Source organism: Cygnus atratus, chromosome 8 (assembly GCF_013377495.2).
Source record: "Cygnus atratus isolate AKBS03 ecotype Queensland, Australia chromosome 8, CAtr_DNAZoo_HiC_assembly, whole genome shotgun sequence".
Lineage (NCBI taxonomy): Eukaryota > Metazoa > Chordata > Aves > Anseriformes > Anatidae > Cygnus > Cygnus atratus.
This window is the reverse complement of record NC_066369.1, coordinates 3418988-3439500: the sequence shown is the minus strand read 5'-3', so window position 1 is coordinate 3439500 and position 20513 is coordinate 3418988. Positions and strand designations below refer to the sequence as shown.

At 34.2% G+C, this 20513-nt stretch overlaps 1 protein-coding gene across 1 annotated transcript in view; it reads left to right on the top strand.

The window, feature by feature from the left end:
- Positions 1-20513, top strand: part of CDC14A (cell division cycle 14A) — a 57852-nt gene that overhangs the window by 10237 nt on the left and 27102 nt on the right. The window contains 3 exon segments of the mRNA XM_035537234.1: positions 539-614; positions 6875-6967; positions 11276-11355. Coding sequence (XP_035393127.1) covers positions 539-614; positions 6875-6967; positions 11276-11355 — 249 coding nt within the window.

The following is a 20513-nucleotide window of genomic DNA, read 5'->3' as shown; positions in this document are numbered from 1 at the left end:
ATAATATGTAGTCTCTGGAATAATGGAGGATGGAATAAAAAAGAAATAAATTTAAATTTCAGAGAGATACCAAGATTGGACATTATTAAATACAATTTCCTCTAAGCAGTAAAATTTTGTTTATTCTTCATAGTATCTAACGATACAGGCTCTATAGCTGTTTGAGATGAGGGTGTATCTAGAATGAGAGCAGCATGGCTAAAAGGAGAGTAGAGCACGTCCTGAAGTCCTCTACTCTCCTTTTCTGTAGTCTTAGCCAAACCCAGACTGGGTATGGCAAGAGTTAATGTGTGTGCATATAATGGAAAAGGTAGTTACTACAGCACCTTAAACTGAAGCTACATATGCTTTCAAATTAACTGTTACTATTTTCCTCTTAAATGAATCTACATATGGTTTTATCTGGTGCCCTATGTATATTGTTTACTTGGTATTCCCCAAAAGTTACTCTTTAACAGTTTTAACTATCAACAGCATGCATGCTGAAATTTGCTTAGCACTTTGTATAAATAACACATTTTTTGTTCTTTTCTCCCAGTTTCTATGCAGATTTTGGACCTTTAAATTTGGCAATGTTATACAGATATTGCTGTAAACTAAATAAGAAATTAAAGGTAAGCTTTGTTTAAAAACAATGTTCCTATATTCTTGTGCTTTGAAACTCAGCTAAAACCTATTATCCAGTTTGAAAGCAATTATTAGGTTCTCATTATCTAGATAGTTGCTACTAAGCTTTAAGGCTCTTCTTTGTTCTGAATTCGTTTCCCTCTGAAGAATGGAAGAAGGAATATGCCCTCATTGTTGCTTAGTGGGTGAGCTACTGGTGAATGGTTCACCTTTTTTCATAATCTTCGTTTCATGACAAAGTAATAATAAGAAACAGTCTGGTTGTATGGATATTTCATGGGTTTGCAGCTCATGAAGTTGGTATGTTAGTATGAATAACTCAAAAAAACAAACAAACAAAAAAACAACTACTATTCCCCCCAAAAGCAACCCTCACAAAAAAATATTAAAACAAACAACTCTTTATCCCTGACCCCTTTGAACAAGAATAAAACGGACTCCAAAATCACACTATTTAAATCTCACTCAATCAAAAAAATTAAAACTTTGAAAACTTTCAGTTCCATAAAACGTTGCTTGTAATAAGTGTTACAGAAAGGTCTTTTACACACACAAAATGTTTTTTTCTGTATTATTTGCAGAGGTGTCACTGCTGTCAATTCCTTCGTAGAAGCCCTCTTATTCTCCTCCTTCCAAAGAAAGATTGTAGATTTAAGGCAATTTTGAGTTGTTCTGCAGTTGAAATAGAAAATGTAGGTATCTTCCTCAGATACCATGGTAGCTTTTATTTTGACTGCAAAGTGTTTGTCCTGTCTTTTTAAAGTAGTTGTCTAAAATCATATCAAAGATCATATATTATAATTAAAAAAATATACAAGGGAGCCAAATTGAAACTGAATGAGTAACTCTGATATTTGCAGAGTTGGCTTAGTAAACCTTAATGTTATTTTAATGTAACTTTCATATTTTTTTGGAAAAAAAAAACACACACACAAACTCACAGTACAAGGTGAAGAGTACAGATTGGCAAGAACGGAACAGAAATCTCATGCAGATCAGCTGGAAAAGAGGTGCTGTTTATTGCTGCTACCTTACCACAGACTAATTCCAAATAGGTTAATTTAAACTCCTAATGTATAATAGAGAAGGGCAACCTGATAGTGCAACCACTCGAAAGTAATACCTGAAATCAAACAGCTGAAGCTTGGAATACCACCTGAGTAGTGTAGAAACTCTTGCATGAATAGATTCCAGTCTGCCTAATTGGCACTATGTCTGAGATAGGCCAGTACCTGCTAATGTAACCTTTGCTTCTCTGATAGTTAAAATACATGCCAGACTCTGTCCTAACTTACATACTATCTGCAGTGGGTAAGTAGACTTGAAAGACCTAATCTTAAGGCTAAGCATGCAACTGATTTGTACGGTAGATCTAGCTACAAAAGACTATTGCTCAGCTTTGCTAGTTGAGTTTCTCAGTTTCTACTCTTTTCTGCTCTTCTACCTCTCACTTTCTCATGTCTGTCCTTCACAAGCCTCCCTGCAGGGACTTCTCCCACATGAGGCCTGAACTAGTGTGTGTATAAGACAGAAGTTTGTGACCTGTGACTTACCTGCTGGCAAGGCATTGATGCAGTGGGCAACTGTTGCAGCAGAAGTATGGTAATTCTCATGGGGCACCAGGGTGACATGTGGGCAGCCTGTGATCATGTTTTTTTGGATGGGAAGTGCCTATTGAACTAACCACTGGGGGAAAGAGACCTGTTTGGCAACCTGCTGCTTGCATACACTTGCATTAAAGGTAACCATGCTCTGGGACCAACACCAGTAGTGGCTGATCATAGGAAGTTAAGACACTGTGGTTTATAATTCTCTGGAAATACAACCTCTGCTGTTGGATAGTTGCTGTTGCTATATTGCAACACTCTCGGGACCCTGAGGCAATCACAGTGCTTAAGCCCAGATGACTCCTGCTGTGATTTGGTATGTACCTGGTTGGGTATACACTGTGTGTACTCTTCTTATGAAAAGTTTTTAAAAGAAGTGTGGCACAAAAAAAATTATGCACTATATGTTATAATTTTTGTGTGGCCACAGTATCACAAAAGGAATTTAAGACTTGGAAGGTTTTTCTTAGGTTTAAAATTTATATGAGTAGAAACAGGAAAAATGTGATAAGATCTCATTTAAAAAACAAACAAAACCCCACAAATCTTTTAGCTGGATCTATTTCTGTTTTGGGAGAGGGATTAAGCACAAAGGAGGCAGTTTTCTGCTTCCTCCCCTCCTTTTTGGAAGAGGAGGGAAGCAGGTAAGGAGCAAAAGGCATCGCTGTTTGAAATGTATTATATGGCAGACCAGCATTTTAAAGTAAACTATCATAACTTTATGCTGACTCACTGTAAAAATTGTGAATAGTTCTGTTCAGAAAAACTGAAGGATTTATTCAAATATCAATTTTGCTGAGAAGGTTAAAGTACTAAAGTTATGCTTTACAGGAAAACCTTACTGACTTTGTTATGTTTGTAATGTTTCGCTGATTGCTATGGAGATGATCTTGACTAGCTGAGTCAACAGCAAGAAAAAATGCTTGGACATGCTATCTTCCTACTTGTTCGTTGAATTCTGTTTGGGGAAAAAATGCTTGACTAAGAAATTACAATTCAATCATGAAGTTTATTTTTTCTTCAATTTAAATGTCCGATTTCATAAAACTATTTCAAAAACTGTGTTTTGTGCACATATAACCTTGTAAAACCTCAATAAATTTAGAAGTGGGCAATTAGAGGGAAAGTTGCTGACAAAAATGATATGAATTATGGAAGATCAAAGGCAGGGAAGGTTCAGGCAGGGTTATGAACTGTGGGGTTAACATTTCTCATATACTGTGTTGTGAAATTGCAGAGGGTTCTGGGTCTCATTTTTTGTTTTTAGTATAAATAACCTGCTGGTCATATACATGGAACTGTAGTAACTGCAAGCGTCTCGTTCAGGACAGCTTAGGTTATGAGGCAGGTTATACAGACATCTTTTAATATGTGATTTTTTTCATGCCCAGTTTGCAAGCGTTACATTCACTGTTATGCACATATATTTTAGTGTATATGAAAACAGTATTTACATTTATCCAGCTTTATTAAACACATTGCAGTAATTTCTTGCTGAACAATGCAAGTATATTAAACTATATCCATTAATTAAATTACTGTACAGTAACATGGTGATTTGGTGATTCTAAGTAGGTATTAATCTAGTAGTTTTCCACAGTAGCACCTTCTAGGCCTGTTGTCAATTTCTGTGCAAGTAAATCTCTCTTGAGGTCTTCAAGAAGCAACAATTCATCTTTTTATAAAATTAAAGTAATTTTAAAGTGAAAAAATGTGTTCTGGAGTCCTATCATGCACCAATGAGTTTTTTCATCACCTTAAAAAATAAAAAAATAAACTGCCACACTTCTCTTGTAACCTCTCCTTTTATTTCAAAAGACTGTCTTTCAGTTTATTCCTCTGGGATGTATCTTAACAAGTACTATTTTGTTTCATTTTATGTTCTAGTGATGTGTGAATGCTACAGAAATTTTCTTGTTGGTAAAGAAAAATATCCAGTGCTTCATAGTATATGTATTTTAATCTTTAAAAAGTAAAAGGTGTTTTGCAACTGTATTACTGTATCATCTTTTAACTATAGCTATTCTATAGACAACTCATATGGAGAAATTCATTGTTGAAACATTTTTGGTTCCTTCTGCAGTATCTAAGGAAACTAAAGCTCGATGTTCAGGTAGAGCTCTGGAGCTGTTTCTTTAAAAAAATAAAATAAAATTAAAAGAAAAAAAAGACACCACCAACAAAGCTGTCCTAACACTTCTCATTGAACCTAGCCAAAGGACTAGACTTAGCCTACTAAATGTGTTTGAAAAAACAGCATGTTTAATGATACTAAGCTACTATGTTTAACAATACTAAGCTAGTTTATGTAGCTTAGTATTGATACTGAAAGTGTAAATGGGTTGAGAATTTGTTCACATTAATAGAAGCAATCATGCATGCTGCACTTCAAGCAGCAAGTCACTTAAGCAAGTATTTGCTGTAAACTTTGATTTTCTTTAACCCATGTGCAAACAATAGTGGTTCATTCTATCCTGATGCAATTCTCCTCTGCTTGTTATGCTGTAAGCCATTCAGTAGCATCAGTTTTCAATTTTGTGTTAAAGCTTTAGTCAGGATTAAAAAAATAATTAAATATTCCATATGATCTTTATGGTTCATAAATATTATGAAATTGCTTTTTGAAATGGAAGCTGTTAAAATGCTACATTGGTTTCATTTAAATGTTCTGGGAGCATTTAAGGTGGGCTATCACTCTTTGGATCTTGCTGGTACAAAAGCGTTTCAGAATTGCCTGACTTGATATACCTATATGGTAAAAAAAAAAAAAAAAAAGCCTGTTCTGTAAAATAAAACATGAAATATGGTATTGTTAAATAGAACTGCTAGCTAGCAGCCAGTGCTTTTTGCAGTTTCAAGTGGTATTTCAGGTGAGCTGTAAACTGTTACGAAGAACTTCGCTTTAAAATAAGTAGTAGTCAACAAGTTATAATTGAAGTTCTGTCACTGTTGCATAACTACTGTAATCTTATCCCACCCACATATCATGGGTGGAACTGCAGTTAGAGAACACTAAAATTAAAAAATTGAGGAGGGGGAAGAAAGGAGGGATCTTAAAATTTTGACAAGTTTTAATAATAATTGAAAGCTTCACTAATTAAATAACTACTTATACCCTGTATGTTTGTATATAATCCGAGAGATGTTGCTGTTGATCTCAAGATATATCTTCCAATCAATAGCAATCATCCCTCTCAGTACCTATAGTCCTATTTAGATGCACACACTGGCATTAGCTCTCACGCCGTATCCACCTATGGAAGTTGGGGGTAATCAAACCAGCTTAGAACATACAGTTAGAACTGCTAATTAAAGGCACCATGAAGGGTGGGAGTAAAAAGCTCACTGTGATGCATATATAACTTTTCTCCTGAGTTTATCAGCTATTGTTTTTTTAGCTATTGTTTTTTTTTGGGGTGCAAAATTTGCTTCTGCAGTGAAAGCAGTCCTAGAATTTACAACAAGATTTAAGATAATATTCAATGTTTATGAACGTATGGAAGTGAAATATAGTGGCACTAATTAAATAAATAAAACATAATCCTGCCACAGTTACCCTATCTCCAACCCCCAAATGTCATCAGTGCCAAAAGTAAGAAAAGAAAGTAAACTGTCAAATAGGACTTAAAATACTGAAGTTGGGTAACAGCAGCACTGGAATACAGGCAGTTTATAAAATGTTGTGCAACTTTTAAAAATAAAAATACCCTTCAAGTATTTAGAAGCAGAATCTGGTGTATCTGTTGATGACTTCCTCAAACTGTAATAGAACCATAGAAAACTATCAGGAAAAGCATTCGTGACAAGGTTTCAAAGTATAATAAAATTAATAAAGTAATGTAATAAAATTAATGAAGAAAAAAATTAAAAATTGCAATAAACTGTCTAGCTTGCCATTTTTAAGTGACAATTTTCTCTTCAGCTTTAAATAGCTTTGCTGCAGATTGTCCTGATTATTCTTTTCTGGTGCTTCTTGGTCTTGTTTTCAATGGGAGTTTTGTTTGCAGGATGCTGACAGAGACTTCTTTTCTTCCTAAACAAAGAATTGCAAGTCTTACAAGTTTTGTCTGTACCTAACCTTTTTTTTCAGGCTTTTCACTTGCACAATATTTTTTTATAAACTCTCGTTATTAAAGCTATCAAAGTATGTTGTCTGTAACCCCATTTTTAGGTAGTGTAGAGGATGAGGGTTGTTTAACTTCAGTGTTTCTTTTTTAAAAGAAATTGACTGTCTTCTCTGTAGAATGTGTTTCGTGTGTTAAATCTCTTTAGCATACTAGAGTCTGACAATTTCAGTGATTTTGAACAGCTTTCATAAGCTATTGTTTGGATATTTAGGAAAAAAAATATAGTATCTTATATTGAATGTGTTGATTCAACTGCATTTTATAGAATAAAGTAGCACAGCAAAACCAATATATTTGCTATGGAACAGCGAATGCTTCCCTGCACTCTTATCTGTAATGTAAGATGATAGTTCATGCTACCAGTATTTTCTTCTCCTTTAATTTTAAAAGACTCTCTATAAGAATTTTTTGACTTGTCAGTTTACCAAAAGTGACTACTTAAATTGTTTTTAAATTTTATTCTTCTCTCAGTAAATACGGTGTTTTTTAAAAATTATTTTTATTTTTTAACAGTATTTCAGTCTGTCAAGAAAGAAGATAGTTTACTATACCAGTTTTGACCAGAGGAAACGAGCAAATGCAGCTTTTTTAATAGGTGCATATGCCGTAAGTACTAATTATTGCATGGATACTTCTAACCTTCCTTAAGAGACATCTCTTTTGTGTAAAATAGTATCTCAAGGGAGCATCTCAAGGGATGTTCCCTTAGGGAGGTAGACAGATTTGTCATTTGGTTCTTCTATAAGCAATCTTTGAAAATTCTGCTGTGTGAGTTCTAGAGAGGCCTTTTCTTTGTCACTTAACTCCATTTACAGTACAGGGAGTGGCTTTGGAACATATCGGGGGGGGAGGAAGCACATAGTATGTGTACCGTGATGTGACTGTGTATATATACTCCATAGTAGGTAGCCGGTGGCTCATCACACATGAGAGAAGGTAGCTTATGTGTATGATAAGGTAAACTAGTGTGCCACAACTGCATGCACGTTTAACCCTAGCTTAGCCTGTGTTAAGCTGCTTATAGCTCTTAATTGCTAGCATATGCAGATGTAGACCACTTGCATATGATACTCTGCTGTCAAAGACTAGTAGATACTGTAAATATATTCCAATTATTAGAAGATACTCTGTACCAAGAGTAATTCGTTACTAATACAGTGCTACCAATGCAAAAAAGTATCCGTTAACTATAAACAACTTATATGCAGCATAGTCACTTTCTAATTTATCTCAATTTAGTGTGACACTGGAAAACAGTTTGCACAAAGGTATCTATTACTTTAACATTTCATCCCAGAATTGTCTATATATGTGTGTATTCCTCCAATGGAAGTTCAATCATATTCTTCTATAGTGATTGATAATAATGCCAATAAATTCATAAAATTAATATTTTTCTAAAAAGTTATTTATGAGCTGTCTAATAATCTGATTTTTTTAAACTACAGAAGCTTAACTTCTGTAATCGAAGCATATTAATTTGGGAAATAACATTAGAGCATTTTACCTCTAGATGCTATATTCAGTTACATGCATTAGTTGTACACTCGTGAGCTACATGGTAGGGAAGTTTCTGATCTGAAGGAATCTAGTCATGATCTTCAATGAAAGAACAGTTTGTAGTTGACAACTTGATCATATTGTTTGATGATGAATTATTTTATTCAAGGGCTTTTGCATTTGTGTCTTGTCCTCAATTACATAACCTTTTTTGAGACAGAAAGTTCCACAACTTTGAACTCTACCATGTGTGAAAGTTAATTGAGAAAGCTTGCTTTATTTTTCCTGGTGCTAAAATATTAAGTGTAAAATGAAACGTGGAAAATAGTGGATCATGTTTTAGGAATGGGTTTCCATTAATGATTATGCAACTTAAACTGTTCACTTAAACAGCTTCTTAGACAAGTTGAACTGAAACACTCTAATAGCTATTAAAATATTTTAGTAAGAGTCATGAGTTTGAGAGAGCTTAAAACTTGATTCACAACAACTTACCTGTTTGTAAATTACATCTCAGAATGATTCATTTTCTAAATTTTAATTTTTGTAATGGATTTTCAATGTATTTGGTTAATCATGTCCAGTTGCTAAATTCATGTCCTTGCTATGAAGAATTCTGCAAGGATTACTTTTTGTCATAAAACTAAGATAAAGGTTAAAACAAACAAAAAAAAAAAACATTTAAAACAGGAATAGAAGAACGTGAAGATTTTGCTGATCGATCTTACAGAGAAGTTCAGGATTTCTCCTAAATTGCTGGGACTACTACACAATGTTTTGTGAAGTCAGAAAGGACTACAAGAACTCCCCACTTGTCATCAAAGAATGCATTCTTAGCGAAATCATGAAAGAGGGTGCATATTCTCATGTCTAATAATCTATGGATGAGTTGGGGGATGGAGCGGGGGACGGATGCCACTTTGCATAATGTTAAGGTATTCATTATGTTTCTCTTCTGGTTGGGAAAAAAAAAAAAGACCCCTACTTGTTTGTGTTCTCTAGTATCTAATAGTTTGAGTTCCCTGTGGGAGAAGAATAGGAGTAATACTAGTCTGTATCCCTAGAGCTGGCAAGTAGTAGGCATCTTGCAATTCTTCTAAGATCAGAACTTGATTAGTGGACCAAAATCTGACTTTTGAGTAGTCTTGGTGAAACACAATACTTACTGTGACAAGCTCTGAAAAGAGATCCACTAAGCTCTTTTGTCTTTTCCTTATAGACAGCAGATGGGCTGGTCATATTGCTTTCTCATGATTACTATAAGTGTGTATTTTGGTATCAATAGCTTTTATTAGAATTATGTAATGCTAGTGCAAGGGAAAAGCTGTTGAGTTTTTCGGGTCTTAAGTGTTATCAAAGCAAGTGAGACTGAGTAATAGTGAACTACTAAGGCATGTTCAATCACTTGCCTGCAGGAATTTTTTTCATAATTTAAGAATATAAATTAGATTTCTGAGCCCAACCTGCAGCTTTATGGGTTCATTCTCTATTAATCTAAGCATATCCCAGTACTGCTCAAATCAGTAATCTCTCTCTTGGAAGGTCGGCCAGTACAAAGGCTTTTCAGCCATTGCACCATGTACAGCTTCTTTGCAGTTTCAAACAACACCTCAAATTGCTTTACATTTGCTTCACAGAAGTCTTGTGATAACAGCAATAGAATACATCTGTTCCATACACTTTTAATTTGAAAATCTATGTTGGGGGTGTGAACAAGATGAAACCAAATTGTATTTGTAATTATAGTGGATGGATGTTAAGGTGGACTTGCAAAATACCCTTTTTTGTTTCATAAGCTTTTTGGAACATACATTATACATTTTCTTGGCGGTGTGCCAGTATTGCTACACATAATGTGCCTAGCAGGAATACGTCCCAACTGTGAAGAGCTTTTTCTTCAATCACATGATTATTCAGGAAGTTCAGAACATAAGAATGGGCATGTCAAAGGGGAAAAAAAATGCTAGAAAGCTTGTAATATTTCAGTCTGTTTTTTATGGGTAGCAGTGCCCCATGATGTGAGTTAGAGAAGTGATGCGGTGGGAACAGGGGATGAACCTATTGTAAAATAATTCTTGAAGAGAATTAAAAGTGACTTTACAGGGGGAAAAACACAAAACAACTATTATTATTTTGCACTGATCTTTTGAAAGTATATTAGTTTATGTAGAGGGTTTTGTCCCAGAGTTATACTAGTAGTTCGAAGTAGTGAAATCATCCTTGTTGTCCAACTATCACTGAACTTGGACCTTCTTTTCACTGCATCATCACAGAGTTTTTCAGACTAAAGCAAAACAGTTTTTCTTCCCCTTTCCGGTCTGCCTTGTCCATGCTTGAGTAAGAAAAGCAAGAAAATCTACCTGCCGTTTTGACATCTTACAGAATACTGGGAATTCCGTTACCTTGATACAACTCTAGGCATAAAACAACTTGCAAAGATTCTGGGAGTGACCACTGCTTAATTCTGTTCCAATGTGCTTAATTTGTATTCAGCAGTAAAATGTGCATAGAATGAAGGAGTAGCCATGTAGGTGCTGTCTATAAGGTGAGTTGGATAGTAATGGATAGGAAAACTGTGCTGCTTTGTTTACAAAACATTTGCACATGCAAAATGTGTCACTCCAAACTGGCTGAGGTATCTATTTATAAATAATGCACATAACACAAATTCCAAGCTGGTTTTATTTTAGGAGCAGTTTTACTGCACAAATAGGATTTGAAGTGCAATGAGGTGTTGTCTTCTGATTTCTTACTGTGATGTTTCTGGTTTCTTACTATGATGTTAAGCCAGTGGAACTGCTGGCCTTCAATGATATCAGAATAAGCCTTTGTTTAGTGTGCTATGTTAACTATAAGCTGGTCCCACAGTAACAGGTTCAGCTTGCTGAATTGGACATCTTGTTTGCTAATGGGTAGTTTGATACCTACAATTAGGAATCAGAAAATGTGCATGTATAAAAAGTTTCAAGTATATATTCACGTATATATTGATGAATGTTTCCTTTGTCAGCTGTTACTATAGTACTAGTTTTGAATCATCTGAAGTTGGGTAGAGTACTCTTAGTATAGATGCCTGTTTTTCATCTTAACACAATGCTGAATCTGTCTTAAAATGTCCCAGTTGCAGCACTGCATGATTTAAAAAAAAGAAAAGGGAGGGGGAATGGACAGATAACACAACAGAAATCCCAGTTTATTTTGGTTTCTGTTGATTTCTGAAGCTTTTGTGTTATGTAGGTTTGTCTTCTCTGGTCTGCAGATGGCCTATGAGCTGGTTGTAAAGGAGTATGGTATATATTTGGAAGAGTAGTGGTTTGAGGGTAGCATATAAATGGTTAATGACTTCTCAGGATCAGGGCTGGTTATTTTTTTTTTCCCTCCATCTTCATTCTCTTCTCTCCACCCCCCCTTTAGGTAATATACTTAAAGAAAACACCAGAAGAAGTGTACAAGACACTGTTGTCTGGAACTAATCCACCATATCTTCCATTTAGGTATGTGAACGTGAAAAATGGGTCTAACTTTTGCTTTTTGGAATTTGCTAAACATACTTTTTTTTCAGATTCCTCTCCCTTCCCAGAAAATGGTTCCATGTCTGATACAGACATTATTTCAAAATGACTGACGTACAGAAAAAGAAATGACTTCTGGTGGAATCACTTGCTCGGTGTCGGAATAATGAAACTATTTAGGTTGGTTTTAGTTTTAAGGCAGCCAGTCTTGCAAACTTTCAGGTTTAGAAAATACTTGTTAGCATTTTTGTGATTTAGCAATTAAAACTTTTCTTTATGATATATCATGATTTACTATTTGGAAGTCATTCTTACCTTTTATACTACTTAATACCTAACCAGCTAGACTTATGTGAATGAAAGTTTTTGTTTTGTTATATTTTCTGCTTTACAGAATAACTATAGAAGTTCAAATTAAGTTATTTGGCCTTTCTGTTTTCAATGAACAGCTAATTTTAACAATCTGTCTATATTCTCTGTAGCAAGGTAGTATTGAGGCCTAGATCTGAGGACTTTTAGCTATTATGGCTATCTAAAAGACTTCCAGATTTTTTTTTGTTCTGTGAACCATGAAATGTCATTGTGCTTTAGAAATAAAAATACCTCATGCTATTATGCAAATACAGGCGATATGTCATAGGACAACTGCAAGATGGTCAAGATCCACTTTTCCAGGGGAGTCAGCAATTAGCAAGTAGTACTCACTGTCAGCTGATGCGTTTGTAAATGTGGACCTACCTTGTCTTTATCAAAAGCTTCATTTGATTCTACAGTCACTCAACAAAGGAATATCTGTTTATCTCTAGCAGTTTGTACAGGGTAATAGATTTAGGGATGATAGATTTATATGTCAACACCAGTTTAACTATAAAATCTTAAGCCAATGAATACATTTTAAAGAACAGTATCAAATCAGTGATTGCTTTTCTCAGCAGAAAGTTTATAGATTCATCTGATCATTGATAGCTATGCAAGGTTGTTAAAGATATCAACTTTTAAGCTAATTTTAAAAAATACTCCATAAAATGCGTAAAAAGATTACCTCTTATAAGCATGTCAGTGTGTTTTTGTTTAACATCTACAAATTCTATATAAAATACAGGAATGATGACTTAAGTTAGTGTACAGTTTTATACACCTTTTACATGTGTTGTTTTCTGATGCTCTGCTAATCTAAAATAGTTGCATCGGTCCCTCCATTTACAGAAGGTTCAGCTATTACAATATTACTCCAAGAAGTTCTTTGGAGCAAACTATATTATTCTGAGCACAGAAACAGTGTCAGTTTTTTCTTTTGTCTCCTTATTTTGGGGAAAGCAACAAGTAAAAATCTTCACTGCAATATTTCCCTTCCTTCTGGGGATTACTGTGTAGCATTTAAAGGGAGTCTAGAAAATTGATTCTCCCTTTCATATCTAATAGTGTTGTCTCAGTGGTTCAACTCTGGCAGGAGATTAAGAACAAATGAATAGTATTTCTTTCATATAAGAGTTTTTAATAATTAAACCAACCTAATTTTTTCAGAATCTTGAGCTTATCGAAACCTTGCTTAAAAAGCAAATTGTATGTAGTAGAGAGAGATGCAAAACTCATTCAGTAATGTAGAATGTGTGTAATTCCAGAATAGCTTTATTTTGTTTACCTATTCCAAAAACTTTACCGTTCAGAATTATAAGAAATTGCTATGTCTTTAGGTTCCTTCCCCACTTCTTCCCCTGCCACAGTAAAAATTAAGGTATTGTTTGTACTGACAAAGCAAAAAGCTTAGTTATCAAGTCCTGAAATTGTAAAACGGAAAATTGAGGAGGATTTTTTTTTTCTGGAACTTGTTTGTTCAAACTGAAGGCTGTAGACCTTTGCCTTGCAACCAATCCCTTAGAATGATACATGTAGTAATAATTTATTAAAATGCTGTTTCTCCTTTACTGGTGGGGAATAGTGAGAATAATGTGACTTTTTTGAGGCTGGCAGGAACCACAATAACAAACTCAATGGCACAGAATAATTTTGTTAAATCATTATTTAATTTTAATAATGAAGTTAACACAATTGTGTTGTTAATAATTAATACTGAAATTAATAAATATGCATTCAGAACAAATCTTCTGAGTCTGAATTCACGAGATTCTATTCCAAAATAGAATAGGGATCAGGAAATGAGAGTTCGTAAAAAAAAAAAAAAAAAAAAAAAGTAAGAAACAGCAAGATTTTATAAAGATAGCTTTGTCGTATATAAAAAGACGGTTCCATGTTACGCAGTGGAGAGAATACTAACTGAACACACTGAAGAAGTCAATGTCTGGCAAACAGACTACTCAGTTTTTGCAGTCGAATTGTCAAAATGATTGCAGAAGAGTAATCCATTCATTCAGTTTGCCAGCTTCAGGAGAAGAGAGCAGTAAATGTTGTCAGTCTTCTGATGCTTAACTCTTCTGCAGGTTGCTGGTAGGTAAATGATGGTGTCAAACTTCTTTAAAGTAACAGATGCTATCCATAGTTCCAAACCTGTCTTCTAAATCTGTCCAGAGTGTTATGCATGGATTGTTGTAACCCATTTGTGAGAATTCATGGATTTTGTGAAGGTATGCTTCTGGGACATAGTCTCACTGTAAAAGAAATGTAAAATCTTTTTCCTTTTCTAAAGGAAAAAAAAATAGAATTTCATATCTACATTAGGACAGAGGTACTCTTTTATCTTGCCCTTTATTACCTTTCTCTTCATCTTCTCCAGAGCTAACACTGAAAAACATAAAACATGCAGCAGGCATGTGCTGCAAGTGAAAAGATCTTTTGTAAATAAAGTCAGTATGCATAAAATAATGTTTTCACATCTAGCTAGATGACTGATGTGAAAAACAACATTTTTAACCACTATAGTAATAGAATGCTAAATTTAATTATATATAAACCAGAAAGAAGAAGAGGGTATATCAGTACATCAGGTGAAAACCTAGGCGAACAACTTCAAGAGTGTACAACAGAGAAATCTTTAAAATTGCTAGCTATACTTTAATAGACTTAGATTTACCCTGCGCTCTGCTGATACACAGGTTCTCTGAGCAGTAGTTTGCTATCAGGTTGTTGCTTCTAAGATAGGCTGTATGCCAATGTCCTAAAGTTTTCTTAAGCTTTTCTTAAAGTTTTCTTTTAACTGTGTTAATTTTGGCGAACATGGCTAATTCAGACATTATTATTCTAATCCATGACTCTTGGTAGAACAAAAGACCTCTTGTTCCATATTCAGAGGAAATCTGTAGCCTAACTTAAATTGACCATTAAAGTTGAAATCGTTCTGTACTGTTGATTTTTCTATAGGCAGGAAGGGCAAATGTTCTAATTTCCATTGATGCTCTTAAGCTTCTTGGAACTTACTTGTCACTGTTGTGACTTTTCACTGCATTATTTTACTTCATCCCAACCACATTCAAATGAAGAAGTATATTCTAGAGTGGAAGAAATTTAATCAGGTGATCTCCCTTGAGATTACTCTTGCAGCTAATACCAGTCAAAAGAAATCTCAAAATATGTGTGGAATCGCTATGTTAGTAAACTGCTTACTGAAAAAGTCAACTTTTTTCTTTAAGCTCCAGAGTTAATGTGTATGTAGCTTTTTTGTGTATATAAAATAGGTCTTAATTCCACTTTTCAGTTCTTACATTCGGTTGCTTTTGCTATTCTTGTAACATATTGGTTAAAAGTAAAACTTTTGTGGGGGGTTATGGATTTTCTGTTTTTTTTTTTTGTTTTCCTTTCTTCTTCTGGTGGATTTTCTGTATTTTGTTTATTATTTTTGTTTGGTTTGTTTTAACACAGCACTTAGGCTATTTTCAAGGACAGAAGGGAGTCAATCTTCTTGAGCCAGGGCCTTGCTCTCCAGAGGGAATATGGAGTTCTGAGCTTTTGGAAGAAAGCTTTTATATGCTAGTAGACATAAGCATCTATATTTCTTTAGCATTCTTTCTTAATTTGGTGTCAGGCTGAAAAGCATTTAAGTTTCTTTTGGTGCTGCTTTAGACTATGTAAAGTCTTGGCACTGGATTAGAGCCTAAGAAGATTCTGTTACCTGTGTGGTACAGTTTATCTTGCTGGTAAAGAAAACTGTGTAATCTAGCTGTACAGGAGGTGAGAAAAAGAAGACTGAGGAGATGAACTGAAGGAGTCTGATAAGATAGGAGGCTAAGTAAGAAATGAGGAGTCAATGTTAGGGAGGAAGTATTTGGGATTTGAATTTGTAGGAAGAGGCTGGAATAGATGTATAAGGAGCTTAAGAACTGCTGGGGTTGAGAGAAGGGCAAGTAGATCTGATGAGGGCCTGCAATGGGTCAATCTATATCAGATGGGAGCAGGGAAGAAATAATTTATTCCTTCTTCCCTGGCTTTCCAAGGCCTTTGAGATGATTTTCTTCCACCTGTGTGTTGCAAGACATTGAGGCATCTCTAGTGTAAAATACAGCATGATACAGACACTCAAGCAAATGAACCCGTTCTGTCACTGGAAGCATTAATGCCATGTTAGGCACTATATCTGGTTGTCATCAGGCTATGCTATGAAAAAACAAGTTAGTGCTATGAGGAAGTTTGCCTTCCCTCCATATAGTTAGCATTTTAAAAAGGGCTAAAATGACTTTATCAAATGACAATGAAAAATATAACCTGAATGTCTTGTGTCTTTCCTCCTATTCTAAGGTTTAGGAAGGAAATAATTGGGGATATTACTCACAGGTATTCAGTACTTACTGTCTTGGATTTAATGTTTTTCAAGCCTGGAACTTAGATATTATATAACTTCTGTAGTATAGGTTATCTCTGTTTGAATAGTTTCAAGTGTAAGAGTTTATCAGTGTGTAGTGATCAAAGGTTCAGTGTTACAGCTAGATTATTTAACAAGTTTGTTAATGTGATATATGAAGTGTCTTCTATTTGGGAAAAAAACAACAGACAACTTTCAATAGGTAGAAAGAAGCTCTGCAAGACTGTCAGATTTTTCATGGAGTCCTGACGTGTGTTTACATGAAAAGATCACCAGCGAACTGATCTACTTTCATCTAGCTCAGTGACCTCAGAAGGCCTTAATCGGCTTAGATCTTCAGCTGGCTATTTCATTTGAAGACAGCTTCAGTGAATATTGTTCTGGGGTGGAAGGAAATCAGCATACCCCGCTTACAAGTTCTATGGAAATTATTTTATTTTTATAATGGAAATAACAAAGACAAAGCAGGAGGATTAGGCACTGCTGTATTTGAGAAACTTTCATCTTATTTTTGGCTGACTCTCTGTCACTTGGTGATGCTCTAGTCTCCTGAAGATCTTGTGCTGTATCTTCTTGCTTCCACTTAAGAAAACAGTACTAACACCATTTGAAACTATCATAAATAAGAGTTTCCTATTATAAAACTGCTTTGGATTTTCAACTTGAACTACTCTGTATTGACTTCAATACAAAGAGAAAAAACAAATGTATTTTAATTTAGTTGTGTTCAACCTCTAGATATGACATGAATTTCAGAGCTAGAGTTTAGGTTTTATTTCTTTATTTGCAAGTGTTAGGGAAACAATTTATTTTGTTATTGACAGCATTTAGAGGTTTGGTAAAGTAGAAAGCATTATGCAGTATTGAGGTCAGCTCTGATAACTGAAATCGGATGTGGGATTTGCAGCTCTGTAATGCATGAATCTGAGCTGGCTACATCTGTATGTCAGAAATATTCACATTTTTTCTGATTTTGAAATCAAATAGAGTTATCAGGTAATAGTTGGTAAAGCACTGTTTGAAAATGAAGCTGGTTATGCATTTGGCCATAAAAGATTAAAAGAATACTGGAATGAAACACATGATCAACAACAGAAAACAGCACCCACACTGTAATACCGTGCAGGAGATGTCTGTGTATGGTCTTTTCGTTTCATATCAAATAACAGAAGTCTTCCTTTTCTCTGTGTTTTCTTTAACATAGACTTAACAGTTAAAAAAAAAACAAACAAAAACTGTAAATCCAAATACCTCTTTTTCCATCAGCAAAAAGCAAAATGTTTTTGCATATGCATAAGTAGTCCCAGTAACTTAAAAATTACTACGGTCTTAAATGTAAGCATGTGCATTAGTTTCCTGTAGACTAGTAGACAAAAGAGAAGAATAAGTTTAAGTAGGAAGAATGTATGGAATTTTAGTTTCATCTGAATTGCTATGTTTCTTTGAAGCTAATAGAAGATTTTTTTTCTGTACATTAGTTTTCCTTGTAACTGTTCTAGTGTTTGCATTTGCTTTTTATCGTGGTACAAAGCGTGGCCTATTCAAAAGCTATTGTATTTTACACAGCTAAAATTACTATTAATTATTACTCTAGAACTTTGATGACAATGACAGATGCTTCAAGAAAATGCATGCTAGTGGCTCCAATACTATATAAATGGCTTCTTAAGTCACTGTGGTATGAGAAATACTAACTGTGTTTCTAATGGAATTTTTGTAAAGGTTAATACTAGTTCTGACAGTATCCAGTGTCTTATCCATGGTCTAGAAATTGTATACTAAATTAGTAGGAAGAAGGGTTTGTCCAAAGAATAGTGAAGTTGAGGCAGTTGTTCTGCATTTTTTTTAATTATTTTGTGTGAGTTTTTTTCAGTAAATGCTTTAATTTAAGAGGCTTTGGAAGATAAGATCAAAGTTAATTTTTAAATATTTACAAAGCTTCATAATGATTTGATTTGGCTTGTGGCTTATTTTTCTCATTTAGGGAAAAAACTTGGAAACAGCCTGGAGGAAGTCATCTAGATGGTTAGGAGTTGAGATTTTGTTTTGGTTTTGCTTTTAATGAAGAATCAACCTAGTTAGTGACTGAAAATATCTTAGACAACTCTCTTTAAACAAAAAGATAGTTAACTAAGCAATTTATTTAAAATACTTGGGACATCAGGTCAAGAAAAAGTCTTTGCTTTTTGAGTATTTCAAGACCTTTATAGATTTGAAGTTAACAGTCAGATTGACATTAAATGTCTGTCTTCTCTAATTGAATTCTGCAAAATTCTTTGTCTAAAAATCAATAACTACTAACGGTTCTCTAGATTAATTTGAAATTATCTATTTGATAGGAAGGTTGAATATATATATTAAAAAGTCACTTACAAAGTAATAGTGTTTAAACTAAACTGGTTTTTAATATTGTTCAACTGTATGTGATGTACGTTTAAAATTCCTTCCCTTCTTCACTATTGCATTTTGTTGCTTGCAGTGTGTTTGAAAATTGGTGACTTGGATTTTGCCTCTGACCATGGAGTCCACAAGCACTCTCCTGATCTGTATTTCAGATCGCTTTTTCTTCGTGAATTTTGACTGTTGATGCATAGATGTGTGGAATAAAAGATGTGTTCTAGTGTTCATGCTTTCTAGATAATGAGAGTCTGATTTGATACAGATTCTTGAACAGAAACAAAGCTAAACTGAATGATGCACAGAGGGATGGGATTAAGAGAGACTGAGAGCTGGATTTTTTCATTTTAAACTAGGCATTAGAGTTGATGATTTAAGATGGTGTTACTTGAAAAGGAGTGTCTGGATTACTAGTCAAATATTTTCCTGGAAATAACTAATATAAACACTTTATTGCTTCAGTGACCTTTTATATTGTTAATTTGTATAAAGTGTGTTTGTTAACAACTTTAGCACTTGTGAAAAGCGCTAAAATTCCCCTCATACTTCAAAAAAGAAGTTTTGGCAAACAGGGATTCTTAGTATTACTGTTAATAAGTCCTGTAACTATCAGGAAATATGCTGTTATTCCCTGGGATGCGTCTCTGCTATATCAACAGATCCAGCATACAGAGTCCTCATGGATTATACATAATTTCTGCCAGATCAATCCTTTTCATGTAATACCTAAAATTTAATACCTGTAGATAGTTTAGCCTAAAATTCTGAAACGGAGAACAGTGAAGTTTCAGAAAGGGGGAGTGCATCTAGAATTAATTCTAAACAGGCAGTGGTACTTCTGGAAGCTAGAAATATACATGTTTTTTCCTAGCTTTACCCTGAAAAAGGAATGGGAGGCCTAAAATAAAAATTGTTATGGTGTCAAGGACAAAAATAGCTCAGATTTTGTTCCATTTTGCTTGTTTTCCAAATTATTATAGAAGTAACTTTTATGATTTCTTTTTTGTTACCAGAAGATACTTGGGGGAGATATTATGGCAAAGTCTGATATAATATACTCTGTATTTGCCACAGTGCATCAAACATCATGCTTTCCCTTGAAGCATTAGATGGTAGTAAGCCACTGCTTCCAGGTGTTATGTCATTACCATGCTGCACTGCCATTCATAGCTACTGTTTGTTTGTTTCATTACATTTTAGTAATTAGTGTTTTATCACTGTTCATTAGCGTTTTATCACGTTCATTAGTGTTTCATCACTGTCTACCATAAAAGATAGATGAGGGTGTGAGTTTTTTAGATGCAAGCTCAGTGTGCACAATTTCTAGCAATAGCTGTCTGTGGGAACTGTAGCTAAGAAAACTCTATAGCTGAAATTGTGATAGGCTTACCTCGTGTCTTGGTCAAGTTCTAGGTCCTCCTTCCCTCTCCATCATACCACTTCTTATTAATTGTGTTGCTTTTTTTCTGCAGTATTTTATGTACTATTGGTTGAAGTAGTTATAAACAGATAGATACAAAATCATATTTTTGTTACAGCAAAATAACCTAATACGGGACGTCTGTTACAATCATGTTTTCTATTCATATTTCTCTAAATAATTAGTTTTGTGGCTTGCATTGTTTTAGGTTTTGTTGTTTGTCAACTCTTTCATGAAACTGTTATAGCTTTTAAAGATTCTTCTGTTATGTACATGTTCCCATTTGGTCCTAAAGATTTTTTTTCTCAGAAGACCTTTTTCTTTTCTGAAAAGCTTATAACAAAAAGATCTTCAACTTTTCTCTGTAGAAAAATATATTAAGTCTTTTAGGTTTATCATTTACTGTTTTGATATAATCTGTTTATTTAATGAAAATACTCTATGGCTTTACATTTTGAAAAAACTTCTTTGCTAGATTTGAATATTGAAGATGTATTCACACTTGGAAATTCCCATTCTAAAACATTGCAATAAGTATTTCTTTTAGTAATCTAATAACTTGAAAGATTTTCT